Source organism: Heloderma suspectum, chromosome 3 (genome assembly GCF_057233095.1).
Source record: "Heloderma suspectum isolate Gila_16-S chromosome 3, 16-S_ref, whole genome shotgun sequence".
NCBI classification, from domain to species: Eukaryota; Metazoa; Chordata; class Lepidosauria; order Squamata; family Helodermatidae; genus Heloderma; species Heloderma suspectum.
Window position 1 is genome coordinate 72,296,591 of NC_139460.1, and position 14,890 is coordinate 72,311,480.

Consider the following 14,890-nt stretch of genomic DNA (forward strand, 5'->3'; position numbering starts at 1 on the left):
AGAAAAAATACTGAACAATTGGATTATGGCTGACGAAGTGTTCAGAAATAGCGTTAGGAACATTTACTTATATGAATAATTTCCATCATTATATGTGTCTGTGTTAATATACATGTAATATAAAATATATCTATTATATTTCTAATGTGGGTTCAACTTGCAGTATCTTAAATATTTTAAGTTATATAGTAACATAAAGAACCTTCATTTGCTATCACCAAACCCACCATGAATTATCTTCATAGGGAAAAATGCTTACAAGCACGGGTTCCCTTCTAAATCTGGTACAGATACTGGTGGAGGCGAGATGCATCCAGCACTCTACATACTGATGAGCAAATAGTCAGTGCTATTAGCCTTTTCAGTGCTGATCTATTCTTCCAAGAATATGTGTGTGAATCCAGGGAAACCCCATGCCTCTCCAATAGCTGATTAGCATTGTCAAAATGGATACCGCGGACCACCTTTTCTTTCCCTTTTATCACAGACTTTCTTATTCGCATCTTGGATTTCCTTTTACACCTGAGAACAAACCCTTAAAATAAGCTCATTAGTAAAATATTCTAATCCTGTCTCACTGAAATTAAGCCATGCAATCTTAGAGTAGGAATAGTACACATTTTTTAAAAGGAGAGTTAAAATGCAAGCCTAGAGATGTAAAATTTCCAGAAATGTTGAGGCCATGGGAGAAAAAACTGCTTTTTTTCCCCAACGGGTTCAGAAAAATTGGAAATTTTGGAAAAATTGAAAAATAAGCTATACTTATTTTTTTAGGTCTCTTTACAGATATAAAGTCACTTTGTTGCTTTAAGACAGCCTTCCCCAACCTGATGCCCTTCAGATATTTTGGATTTCAGCTCCCATCAACCTCAGGCAGCATGGACAATGGTCAAGAATGCTGGGCACTGTAGTCCAAAACATCCAGAGGGCACCAGGTTGGGGAGGGCTGCTTTAGGAACATAAAGCAGCCTTTCTGTTCCTAAAGTTATTTTATGTATGACTTAGTTTGCTCATAAAATTCTCATTATATTTTAAAACTTTCAAGAGTAAACTCAGTTAGTAAATTTGTAATACTTGTATGAATAAATTATAACTACATTAAATGACTGCTACAGCATCAGAAACACAGGACTCTATAGAACAAAACCCATTTGCTGTCAAGAATGCACGGTGGTGACTCTACTCACATATTGGGAAACTGAGCATAAACGTCTATCAGTAAAATATCCTGTAGATCAATAATTTTAATAAGGAATGAAAGAACTAACTATCCTGGGAATCTTACAGAGAAGATTAAAAAAAATTTCCCCATGGCATCATTATTTTCAGACATTGTACATCTCTAGTCTTGCTATGAAAGTGTTCTTATGACAAAGTTGTTATAAATCATTTTTGGAGGAGTAAAGACTGGGTTGTTGTTGTTCAGTCGTTCAGTCATGTCCGACTCTTCATGACCCCATGGACCATAGCACGCCAAGCCTTCCTGTCCTGCGCTCTCTCCCGGAGTGTGCTCAAGTCCATATTCATTGCATCGGTGATGTTATCTAGCCATCTCGTCCTCTGCCGTCCCCTTCTCCTTTTGCCTTCAATCTTTCCCAGCATCAGGGTCTTTTCCAGTGACTTTTCTCTTCTCATTAGGTGGCCAAAATATCTGAGCTTCAGCTTCAGTATCTGTCCTAACAATATATAAATAATTTGTTTTAAATTCTAAAAGAAAAATATTTCATAATCCAAAGCTGTTCAGTTTTTCGGAAAAAAACAAAAACGGTCCTCAGAAAAAAAAATGGGCGGTTTTTCAATCCTTTTTTGTTTTTTTCCTGGGCTTTCACATCTCTGTGCAAGCCCCACCTTCACCCCCAAATAGAATGCACCAAATAAAATCAGGTACAGCTCCCCTTTGAGCAGGGCCTGATTTGAATTTATGCCTGCATCCTGTTTCCACTGGTTCCAATGCAGCCCATCCCCCTTCTCTAAGCCAACAAAAGTGTTAGCTTGAAGGGAAGGAGGTAACAGGTGATGTCTCCTTGATAGCAAATGACGTATGGATCATCATTTCCTGCCAGGCATCATGAAGCTTGTAGCCATTTGCCGTCAAGGAGAGGCCCATGGAACCACTTCTGTATACATGGGACCCGTGATCTCCCTGTTACTCCCCTTCCCCAAGGTAAGGGACTTTTTTGGCTCGGGGAAAAGAAGGAACTGACAGGAAAGAGAAGTAGTGGTTAAATTGTGCCTTTGAGTGTTCATATCAAAAACTTGAAAATCCCCTTAAGGATGTGTGTGTGTTATGAACACTTGAAAAGTACAAGTGAACAGTAAGATATTCACACATGCCTAATGTAAACTGCTAAAGGCAAGTTTAAAATTCCACACACATCTTTTTAACACGTGTTAAAAAAAAGAGTGTCCGTTGGCGTCAATGGAGGATTTACTTTTAACATCCCCCACCCCAGGAGGGGAGTGTGTTTTTCAGGAAAAATTGGGTAGGGTAAGGTTTAACACACACACACCCAATCACCATGATCCCAATCTGAATTGGGGCCATGTGCACTTACATGAGAGTAAGGAAAATGATCACACATAGCTACACTATGCACAATTAGGAGACCATTTATTTTGGCCCTAAGTCATAGAATTCAGGTTTAATTTACAGCCACTTATTATGTCTGTAATAAGCCTCCCTAGCATGTAAAATGGCCATTTGTGCATCGCATTACTGTGTGCACTCATTTACATGCTTGTACACTAGAAACAAGATGCATCCAGCACCCCACTTGGAGATTTATCTTTCAGAGACCCTGGGAAGGGAGCCTGAAGACTGACACCAAATCTTATAACTTATATTAAACATTCAAAATTTGACAAACATCTCTTGTTTCTCATGTGTTCCACGCTTATGTGTTTACCTTCTGCATGAACATCAACCCCCAAAAACTTTATTTACAGCAAAAACAGCAAAGAGTCTTGTGGCATTTTAAAGACTAACAAATTTATGCTGGCATAAGGTTTTGTGGACTGTAGCCCTCTTCATCAGATGCATGGAATATTATGGGGATTTTCAGTTTTATATACCATACATATGGTGGACCGTGGATGGGTGGGGAGGGATGGTAAACAGTGAAGTCACAAGGAAATTAAATCCAGAAAGTATTTAATGAAGGAAAGTATCTTCCTTTCCATTAAATACTTCACAGACCCTTCCCATTGACTTTATTTCCCTCAAACAAACAAACCCAACCCACTAGAATACTAGATAACAACTCTGGTCTACACTACTGTGTCATACACCAGGGCAGGCAGACTTCAGGCTTGCAGGATCTATCTTTGTTTTTTTTACTAAAACGCCAAGGGCCAGGTCTACCAACTGGAGCAAGGTATAAAATAGTGGCTTGGAACAGGAGTGGGAGATAAACTCTTAGAATTCAGAAACTAGAGTTAATCCCATGCTCATCCCAGGAATCTGTTTTCAGTACCAGAACTGAGCTCACAGATCTGTCACACAAAAAGCCACTCCTGCTTTTCACCCCAAGCTTTCTTCCATCTTTGCAGTCTAATTTAAAAAGGGGTAGAGGAAGACTTAAAAAGACTTAAAAAGGGGTAGAGGAAGGGGCCGCGGTGGCTTTGTGGTTAAGACGCTGAACTGCAGACCGGAAGGTCGGCAGGACAGCAGTTCGAGACCCGAGTGCTGCGTGGCGGAGTGAGCTCCCGTCTTCAGTCCCAGCTCCTGCCAACCTAGCAGTTCGAAAGCAAGAAATTGCAAGTAGATAAATAGGTACCGCTTCGGCGGGAAAGGTAACAGCGTTCCGTGCACCTCGGTGTTCAGTCATGCCGGCCACATGACCATGGAAGTGTCTTTGGATAGCGCTGGCTCTTCGGCTTAGAAATGGAGATGAGCACCACACCCTAGAGTTGGACACGACTGGTTGGGGACACTTTTACCTTAGAGGAAGACTTGTTTTATTGCTGTCGTCTTGGAGTCAGAAACCCTTGGTTTCTGCACTGGCAGAAGGTAGATCACTTTGAGATGTGCCACTAGATCCCAGTCTACCTTCTGCCAATGCTCCCCTCCCATCATACACTACTCACCCTTCCAGCAATATGAGTATAACAACCATGGACTGCTTTGCAGTGCTGACATACCCCAACGTTAGCCACAGTGTGCCCTGCCAACACAGTAAGAGTATAATGGCAGACTTTATTTACATTGGATGCTGTGTTTTTTAAATGGATACAAATGGCAGGTAGCTCCAGCACATGTGCCCAGACACACACACCATTCACCCCGTTCTCACCCCCCACTGCCCCTCTCTCTCACACAGACGCACGTACACATATGGAAACACAGTGAACTGCCCATAAAGGAGGAGATCACTCTCTTCCCCATGGGCAGGTTGCTGCCTTTCTGTGCTTTCAGGGTGACAAGGGGCTCCCCTTTGTCATTACACAGCAATGAAAGGCAGCAAACTGCCCATGGGTGAAGAGGGTGATCTCTCCCTCCATGGGCATTTCACTGCCTTCCCCTGCTGCGCAGTGCACCACACAGCGAGAAAAAGCAGAGCTGGCTGGAGATAACAGCTTTTCCCATCTGGGGAGAGAGAGTTGGGTGTGGGAAGAGGCTAGTGGGCCAGATGGGGAAGTCCTGTGTGTTATATCCAGCCCACGGGCCAGAGTTCTACTAGGATGCTGGCACCAGAACAGGTTAAGACGATCCACATGGGCCTGTGGTACATTTAGAGTCCACTTGGAGAAGAGCTTTTAGTCACTAAAATTTAGTGTATTGGTTCCCTTTCTGTGGAACTCTCTGCCAGTTGATGCCAATGCTGCTCTTTTCATTGCTAAATACATTCTTATTTAAACAAACATTTCCTGAGCAAAAGACTAGCCACTGTTTAATTGGTGCAATTTGATTATAAAGTTTTTATTCTTCTGTATTTTGACATGTTATTGCACACCACTCAGCTATTATATACACTCTACATCTGGAATTATTTTTTCAGATGTACAGTGGTTTATAAAGGTTGTAAACTAAAAATAAATAAAAGGCACAAAGATCTGAAGTTTTCACAGATCTTTTCCCCAGCTCTGCTACAGGGACATGGAACATGTGGCCCTCCAGATGTTGCTGGACTGCAACTCTGATCAGCCTTAGACAGCATAGCCAATGGTGATGGATGATGGGAACTGCAGTTCTACAACATCTGGAGGAACACATGTTTCCATCACTGCTATTAGCATAAAGCCTTGAAATAATGAATAGGAACTTGTCTTTGATGATGGCATAATGTATATGTGGAGCTGCCTTTGAGGAGAACTTTGAGACCTAGACCGGGTTCAGACAATCATGTAGGGAGAAGAACCCATGCCATGTAGTAGGGGTTGTAGGGTGGCGGGTACAAAGCCATCCCCACTCTGCTGCACACCAGGTTCAGATGACACACCAAGTCATGCTGCAGCGCAGACAAGTATATAAATGGCGGTCGTGGGCAGGGGGAGTGGCCATGATGGCTTCTTCTCCCTATGTGATCGTCCAAACACCCCCTTATGCTGGAGCAAAATACAGCAGCAAGGGTATATCATCTATACTGGCTACCAGTTTGTTTCGAGGTTCAGTTCAAAGTTCTGTTATTGATCTTTAAAGCTTTAAATGGCCAGAACCAGTATACAGTAAGAAGAGTCCTTTTCCATGTGTACTTGCCGAAACAGTGACATCAACCTTGTTGGTCTTGCCCTCTATCTCCTCTCCATTAAAAGTATAGTGAGTTGGAAATGCCACAGAATGTTCTCTGTTGTGACATCAAGTTTATAGATCACCCTCCCAAGGGATGCCTGTCTGCCTGGCCATGTACAAAGCCTGTCGTTTTCAACTTGCCTTTGCTACAACTATTTGTGGATGGATTGTGATACATAATATTGGTCGTTAATATTGTTGCTTATTTTCTGTCGGTGTTTTTAATGTTGGTGTTTTTAATGTGTGGGGGGGCAGTTTCAATAATATATATTGTTGTCAATCCCTTTTTGGATCTGTTTAGAATGTTCTAGATCATATTCTCTACATACTAGGCAAGCGGTAAAATTCCAGTGAACTGGTGTCAGGGAGGTCTGGAAAGGCATATGCTAATTTGTTTCCCACAGTTTTAGAACATCAAATTTTGCTCCACTCATATGGATTGTTTTAAATGTTCAAAAATAGCAGGGGGGAAAAAGATTTGTTGTATATCATCAGGTTACACTCAGCAACCTTATTCACACGGTTTGTTTTTATTAATGTTTATATCAATTTGTTAACAGCTTTATCAACAGATTTATTAATTTAGCTAAATTCAGCTTGCTGTGTACAGCAGAAAATACCATATGGCACATTTCATATCATTATTCATATCTCTTCTTTTAAAGCTTGTGCACATGACCATTGCTTTATTCCTTATAGGTCTGGTGCCTTGGCAATGAAAGTCGGTACCACATAAATAAGACAGTGGATGGTTCCACATTTTCTGTAGTAATTCCATCCCTAGTTCCTGGTGTTCGATATAGTGTGGAAGTGGCAGCAAGTACTGGAGCTGGAGCTGGAGTGAAAAGTGAGCCACAGTTTATTCAGTTAGGTAAGGGATTTGTGATTCTGTTCGCTATTTTTATATTTAAGGTTTGATGTGGCAGCAGGGTTTGATGTGATCCAGATATTCTTCTTTGTTCTAATCAGTTGTAGCAAAGCATCACTGACTACACTAAATTTGCTTCTGTCAAAGAAGCTTGATATTCTAGAAAAATTGCAGAAGCTCTTCTTCCTATCCCACCTGGTTGTTTGCTGTCCGAGTCTTGATTGGATAGTTAAATGCTGTCAACTACTTTATGAAGCTGAGCATATTTGCCACTGGTTTCTACCTTCCTAGCATTTAATTATGGTGTCACCTTGTGTCTTTTCCCCTCATGGTTTGGGAAAAGCATCAGAAGGAGCAATCCTATAGCCACTAGACACTGTCTAGAGGACCATAGGATTTTTCGGTTCCAAGAAACCGCACTCCCCTCCCCCACCCCCTCATAGCTGGCATGGTTATTCCCCATCTCCGTGCTTGGAAACAGAGTGCAGAGAGGGTGAAAAGGGGGCAGTCCCGAGGTCAGGGAGGGGAGGAGTCCCCTTTACGAGGCTTCCTATGCGCCACGCAGCCTCCCATTCTGAAGTCCCTGGCTAGATGCACAAAAAGCTGAAAATGCAGGGCAGCCATAGATGGAGGAGAAGATCGCCTCTGTGCTCCAGCTGTCCTGCATAGGATAGTCACCAGCCTCTGAGTTCAGAGGCTGACGTCTGTCTCCATAGGATTGCGCCTTCAGTAAATCTATTTTCATGAGAGCCTGAGAGAAAAGGTTTCTCCCCAAGCCAGCCATTCACCCAGCCACATACACACACCGCCTCTACTCCAGATTCACAGCCTCCCCACATCTGCATTTCAGTAGAAATAAGCTGTTGGAAGGCTGATTGTGCATTTCCCAGTGTCTAATCTAGTTTGATCCATTGATGCTGCTCTTTTCAGGTTGGTGAAATAACTTCACCATTCATCTCTCCAAGCCAGCATGCTGTATTGGTGTGTGTCTGGTTTTTTTATTCCCTAACACCAGTGCCTTGCTGAATTCTATCCGGGCAAGCACTGCCTTTGTAAGACAGAACCTCAGCCTCAAGATCTTTTGAGTGCATGCCTGACTTTCCTACTTGGCCATTGGCTCTGCTGTGAGAGAGTGTCAGGATTTCAGTGTAACATGAAAGGCTTTAGCAATGGCAGTAGAAACTTGTTTGCTTGCTCAGAGACAGGGCAATTTGAAATACTCATTCCCTCCTTTCTTCCTGCCACTGTATTCCACCTTCCTGTCATCATCTGCAGGAAAAGAACTCACTTGGTATTAACTCTCGCCTTTCCTTGCATAATCATAGAGTGCCTATAGATGTATCTACAAAGAAGGATATGCTGGGTGGGGGGGGGGGCAGTCCTGCTGCAGCATGTGCTTCACTTCCTTCCAGCTTTGCTCCTCAAATGGCTCTCATACTTTCTCCAAATTCAACACCTGTTTTCCTCTTCCCCTGCTCCCCAGCCTGTGTTTCAAATGGACTGCCTCCCTTTGTTTAAAAAATAAGTTAATATTTTCATGTTTTTTCAATCAAACATGCCTTTTTGGAAAACTGCTCTAAGGAGTGAGAGGGAAAAGTGGCTTCATTATTGTCACAAGCACCAGCCAGTGCACACTGTACTGTGCCCTTAGAGCATCAGACAGAAAGAAATGGCTACCCTCAAGGCTGATCTAGGAGAGGATTGCACGTTTGCCAAAAATTAGTGACTGCTCTTCCACAGCAGGGTCACTGCTAAATTATGTACATATGGGTGCACTTATAGATAACAGTAGATGAAGCATTAAATAACTGATTGTCAGTTTCTTTCCTGTGGCTCTTCCGGCATTGTACCCCAGACAGGGTTTGAGTCATATCATTTTTCCAGCATAAAAAGTTAGCATTTCTCATAAACATATTAACCTGTGTGAATACACATCATGCATTTCTGAGAAGCTTCACTCCAATAATTATGTTAAGTTTATTATTCATTCCTTAGACATCCCAAGTGAAATGAATACAAGCAACCCTCCTTGAACTTTTATTGCTATAACAGCTCCCATTATGAGATGTGATTTGTGAACTAATTAACACGGCTTTCATGATGATCTGCCAGCAAGAACAAGTATCTGCACTCCCTGAAGTTCTTTCTATTTAAATCCACAACCCCTTCAGTGGACTGTACAGAGGCCCACTGATGCTCTTGCAGGAGACTGTTTTTGTTCTGTGATGCCCTGGGTGGCTACAGCAGTACAATTTGGAACTTTTGTACAGTTTCCAGATTAGTTTGCTATCTATTGTGAATATAACCCAACTCTGTTGCAAAATTGTTGAATACTCTATACAAATTGTGTTCTAATGTTTCAAACAATCCAAGTAATATACCATAAAGCCTTTGTGCAGTCACATGTCCTATCTTTGTTTCTTTGACTTGGGTATGTTTACATATACATGTATAATTGTATTGCAGTTATTCTTTCATAAGCAGTTAAAGATTGCCTGAGTGTACTGATGTGTTGTCTACTTTCTAATTCAGCAGTATTTTCCCCTCTATTGCCAGTTCGTTGTTTGGAAAGGAGGTATTTGCTAAATTAAAACTGTTGGATTTTTATTTATGTATAGTATTTCTAGACTTATTTCAGAGTAGGAGCCCTCCCAAAGCAGCATACATCAATAAAATTAGTATAATAAAAACCGAGATGGTAATAAAACAGCAAACACTTATATGCAGGATGTATGCAGACATGATGCATACCAGGCTCTTCAATAGTGTTCAGTGCAGATCTTTTTGTTGAAGATTATGCACTGATGAATAATCAAATTTACTTTGAGTCTTATTGATGAAACCAAATAGGCTTGACGTTTTTATACTTGTGCCCACAGGAAGGTGTGCACTCATGATTCTGCTGCTACATTAAAGTGTATGAAAGCATGCAAAAAAACACACACCCTGAAGTGGCTGGCTGAATGATATTATGACTTATTATGCTAATTAGCTCATAAATAGTATCCCAAAATATGAGTCATCAGAGCAGTAAAGGTTCAAGGGGGGTTCTGTTGTGTTCTACACATTTGAGGCACCCACTGCATGAACTGTGTACGTAATCACACATGGGGATGTGGTTTATGCTGTCACTGTATTTGTCTAAAAAATCTCTCTCTGCTCCATTAAATTTTCAATTGTCGAGTTATTTTCTGTGATAAGAGATTTTAATGGGAAAGTAGGAAAATTATATTACAAAAATATGATTGAAAATATAAAGCAAAGTAACGTTTTCTTTTTTAAAAAATGAATGAAAAGTGTGGATAATGGAGAAGTGTGTTTTTCATGAAAGGGATACATTTTTAGTACATAATACTGTAAAGATTATAGCTGAGTGTGACAGAAATAAAATGGTGCAGTTATATTTCAGAATAGCATCAACTGCTATAAGATAACAAATACGATGCAGAGTGACAGTTTAAAGTAATTAGTCACAGAAAACTTTAAATAGTTCATAGAATCGTAGAATAGTAGGGTTGGAAGGGGCCTATAAGGCCATTGAGTTAATCCCATCTGGTTATTTGGGTGGTCTTTATGGTGGATTTTCATAAAATGTAAAGCAACCCAACTTGATCTTGTACAAATAACTATGAACATTATGAACTTAGAACACAGAAATGAGTTTGGGTAGTGTGGGATAAGAATTGGACTGCTTATTGAACTTTCAGATTACCAAGAGCTATTAGGGTCAGAAAACATGAAAGCATCTGTAATATTAAATGGAATAATAATAATAAATATACAGCCCAGTAACACATAGAAGGCATTCACTACTTACAAGAATAGTTATTCAGCCTTGATATATAAAATAATGAAACTCTGGAGATATAAAGGGAAGAAAACAAATGCTATTAGTAGCTTAATTATTTGTTTTAAAACAACTTATTTTAAGTCACAATGCTGTCTCTATGTTTATCCAGTTTTTGATGCTGATGAACAGGCTATGGTTCAGTCCCCAGCAAGGAGGGGAATGTGGAGTATAACCACAGTGTTCAGGTTTTATTACAATGTGTTGCCTTTTTACTGGCTTGGTCCACATCTCTGCTGTGATATTCACTAATTAACCATGACTATGAATAGTTGCAATTTTCACAATTTCTTGCAATTGAATTGAGATGTTTTTATTTGAGACATAAAGCAACTTTAGAATAACTCATTCAGTATTTACACTAGTAAACTTCAGGGGATCTTCTTTCAGATTCTCATGGAAATCCTGTGTCACCAGAAGACCAAGTCAGTTTAGCCCAGCAGATTTCAGATGTTGTAAAACAGCCAGCATTCATTGCTGGAATTGGTGCTGCCTGTTGGATTATCCTGATGGTTTTCAGCATTTGGTTATACCGCCACCGAAAGAAGCGAAATGGACTCGCTAGTACTTATGCTGGTATCAGAAAAGGTATTTTGTAGTGCCCTTTTAAAATCTGTTATATTTGCTCCAATCTAGAAAACACGGAGTTGGTAACAATAAATGAAAATCCAACTTAAGAACTGTGATATTCAATACAGTTTAAAAAAAACTTAACCACCTATACTCTCTCCTGATTTAAGCAAAACCCAGCCCATATTAAATGGTTTTATAAAACATATTGAAAGGTATTTAAGTATTGGTGCATTTGTAAGGAAGGATTTATATTTACTATGCAACAGTTATCAAGAATTCTGCTTATGTATCCTACCTGTCCTGATTTAACAAAGAGAATCATATCAAGAAGGTACTCTTAGATAATTGGACGTATTATGGTGGCACAGATGAGAGAAGACAGTCTTCTAAGTATCTTTTATTGAATCTACAGTTAGTGGCTTTATAGGCCAATGTTTACAGCATTTTTATTTGTGCCAGGAAGCCAATGCTGATTATGAATCACTGATACAGCACAACCCACTCTTATGAAGATGTGCTTCTGCACTAGCTGAAGCTTCTAGACTAAGATATAGGGCAGATCAAATAGAACATATTACCATAGTCTAGCCTCAGTGGTATAATGTATGAATAGCAGTCTATGTTTAAAGTGCATATAAAGGGTCACAGCCTTATCACTGAATGGAAGTGCTAAAATTACTCCTGGATACCACCACAGTTTGAAGATCCAGATGGTGCAATGAGATTAGGAGCACTCCCAAGCCTCACAAGTACATTAAAACCAGGAAATACTGGATACCGTTAATGAAAAGTGTACTAATTGCTCCCAGATTATGGAGTCTGCCAACATTATGTTGTGGGAATTCTATCATTTTGGTCACAACCAATCCCTAACCAGTGCCACAGAATAAGCACCAAGACTTATCTCAGAGGGGAGATGGAACTTAGTGCCTTTACCACACTGATGAAGTGAACTGAACTCCCATCTTCCAATACTGTACTGAGGGAGGAAGCCAGACTGGCATGATCCTAAAGGTACAATAGCAGCCAAGGATACCTGAAATTGCAGGATGGCTACTTCCTTAAACTAGAATGTATTTGGAAACAGGGGAGTAACTGCTGAAAAATCTTCATGCAAGTTGGTTTTTAGATCAGGGCTCAAAACAACCTTAGACTTGAAGCTTTTTGACGTTCTTGCCCTTTTGGTATGTTAATAACCTAATCCAGCAAAGGACCCAGCTCCTTCTTCCTGGCCTTTATTGCTAATGTTTAACATCTTTGACACAGACTATGCTATGCATTGGACACAGCAAAGAAATGTCCCCAGCCCTATGTGCTTACAGTCTAAAAATCTTTCACCAGTCAAAATTCTGACCTTGGTCATTAAATGAAGTAAGGTAATGTGGCCTGGGCTGTAGAACTTATAGTAACAATTTCTTTCAACTCAACTTAAAATTATTGAGGTTTGAACACTAAGGGTACAATCCTATGCATGTTTAGATAGAAAAAAGTCATATGCATAAATAGCTGTGGAATTCTGGGAGTTGCAGGACTTTTTTCTGTCCAAACGTGCATAGGATTGTACCTTAGGAAACACAGTGTCTCCCAGGATGTAGAGTCTTTAAAATAAAAACTTCCTAGGCAAAATGGAAGTGACAAAACTAGTGAAACATCGTGGTCCAGTAATATCACGCTGCAGATAAAATGAAGCTGAGACTGTAATTAACTTGTATTGGTTATTATTTCTCTGGGCAAGTTAAGTGATGCTGTTTTAACCAGTTCTGTTTTAGCTTTACTAATTGCATGGTGCCATGTGATGTTTTGTACAAAGTTCTGTTAGACTAATACTGTTAGCTGGATGTAAGTGGAGCTAAATCCACAGCATGCAATTTTTAAAATGCTGGTATCTTGTTATTTTATCCTATTTGCAGTCGTGTGTGTGTTACACATTTCTCTAGATGACTCCACAAATTTTCATTAACTTTCAAAAAACAAAAAAAGGCAAAATTATTAAACACACTTGAAGGGAAAGCACCATCTTGAAGAAATCATAAGATAATCTGTCAATATTCAGAGTATCAAGTCAGAGACGTCAGTATAAAAAATGAGGATCAGTGCACTTCATTAATTCCTTTTCTTTCTTTTTTGAGCATTCAGCCTGAGGCTTTGACAACTAAAATATTTCAGTATTCACGCGTCCATTAGTGCCAGTGGGCATATTAAGCATTTTTATTAATCTAGGCTTTGATAATTAAGTTGGCTTCTAAGATATAAAGATTTCACTTAGATTTGGCCTCTGCTCATTTTCTTACAAACAAAACTATATTGAGTATGTAGTTCACAGGAAAGTGACAAGGATCTTTCATCTTTTCTCAAGTCCTTGTTATTGCAAATTAATGTGGAGATGCTTTAGTAAGTCTTTCATGAGTAACCCTTATTTTAAATGCACCATTTTGTGTATTTGTGTGAAAGCTTTATTGCCATGGCCCTGTATTTTCATTCTTAATGACTCTAAATTCCTTTGGCTATGTGAAAAGAGCCTATGTGAAGGAGAATCACAATAGAATTCCTGAGATAAAAACAGCACCCTACAAATGAAGGACAGTGCTTCAGCTGATTAGAGGTTTTCATTTTTTGTTCAGTGCAATATTCCTGCAAATAAAGTGGCTTGATAAGAACAGAAGCACATATGCTCCATGTTCTAAATTAGGCTTTTCTTGCCGCCTAGAGACTTAAGGGCCTTGTTCCAAATACAAAAATCAGACTTACATGCAACAAAAAACAAGCTATTGGTGCATCTATATCTCAGCCATTCCATCATCCCTTTGTGGCCAGCCTGCTAACCTAAATTCCAAGGCCAAAATGCATTTAGAATGTACTGTGCTGCTTTTCTCACATTTCTTTGTTTTGCTTAGAATTAAGGAGCATTCATGGCTTCCTTCTTCCCATTAGCAATACAGAAAATATTTTCTGTTGTTCCAACAGCATAGGAAATGTGTGCTAAAAAAAATGAAGTAGATGTTACACTGGAGGTCTGCTATTTGATTACAGGTCTTATTGATTCAATTAAGATCTATAGGGGCTGTGAGAGTGAAGGTTTTTTCTGAGGGAATTATTCTATTCAGAACATTTTCTGTTTAAATTCTTAAGCTGATCAGTCAAGAAAGATTACTTTACTTTAGCTGAGTTATTAGTTGAAAATAACAAAGCAACCCCAAAAACTGCATTAAAAATTGTAGTTATTATGTGTGCCCTATGTTCTTTATTAAAATACAATTTTTTAAAATTATATAACCCTGAGCAGCTCTTCCAATAAAATGTAACACCGTTTAGGTTGCAAGTCAGATAAAATTGCCCTATTTTTATAGTTCTTCATTATTCCTAAATGCAAGGGCCTGGTTTATCAAGCAATAAACTAAACTAAGCATGGGGCAATATCCAATGGGGCACTTACACCCCTGCCGATTCTTTACAATTTTGTGCCTCCAGGGGCAACCCAAATCGAGCAAAAACACTCCTCCCACTGGATACTGCCCATTACTCCTAATAATTTCCGACTAGCTAAATACGTAAGGGCCTATGTTGATCTATTCTATCAAGCATTGCACTGCTTGATGCAGTGTTGTATGAGGGACAGCCACCACCTTAGTAAGCTGGCATACTTTGTTTGCAGCATTTGCATTTTATAAGATTGCCCCTGACAAAGGAGCGTTTTGTCTCTGAAATGCATTGGGCTTAAATGAACAAGTTTCCCTTTTACACCTTTGAGAACATGTTCACTTTCTGCTTTCAGTTCATCCAGGTGACTCCCTTCTGGTTTTTGTTCCCCTAAATGCAAAAGCCTGGTTGTCTGTTGAGCAATAAACTAAACTAAACATTACTCCTAATAATTTCT

The 14,890-nt window shown here is 39.7% G+C and overlaps 1 protein-coding gene across 3 annotated transcripts in view; it reads left to right on the top strand.

Moving 5' to 3' along the window:
• Positions 1-14,890, top strand: part of ROBO1 (roundabout guidance receptor 1) — a 602,488-nt gene that overhangs the window by 537,792 nt on the left and 49,806 nt on the right. For all 3 annotated transcript variants that reach the window (XM_084843506.1, XM_084843507.1, XM_084843508.1), the window contains exons 16-17: positions 6,428-6,599; positions 10,834-11,031. In XM_084843506.1, the coding sequence (XP_084699632.1) occupies positions 6,428-6,599; positions 10,834-11,031 (370 nt within the window). The remainder of the gene's footprint in view (positions 1-6,427; positions 6,600-10,833; positions 11,032-14,890) is intronic.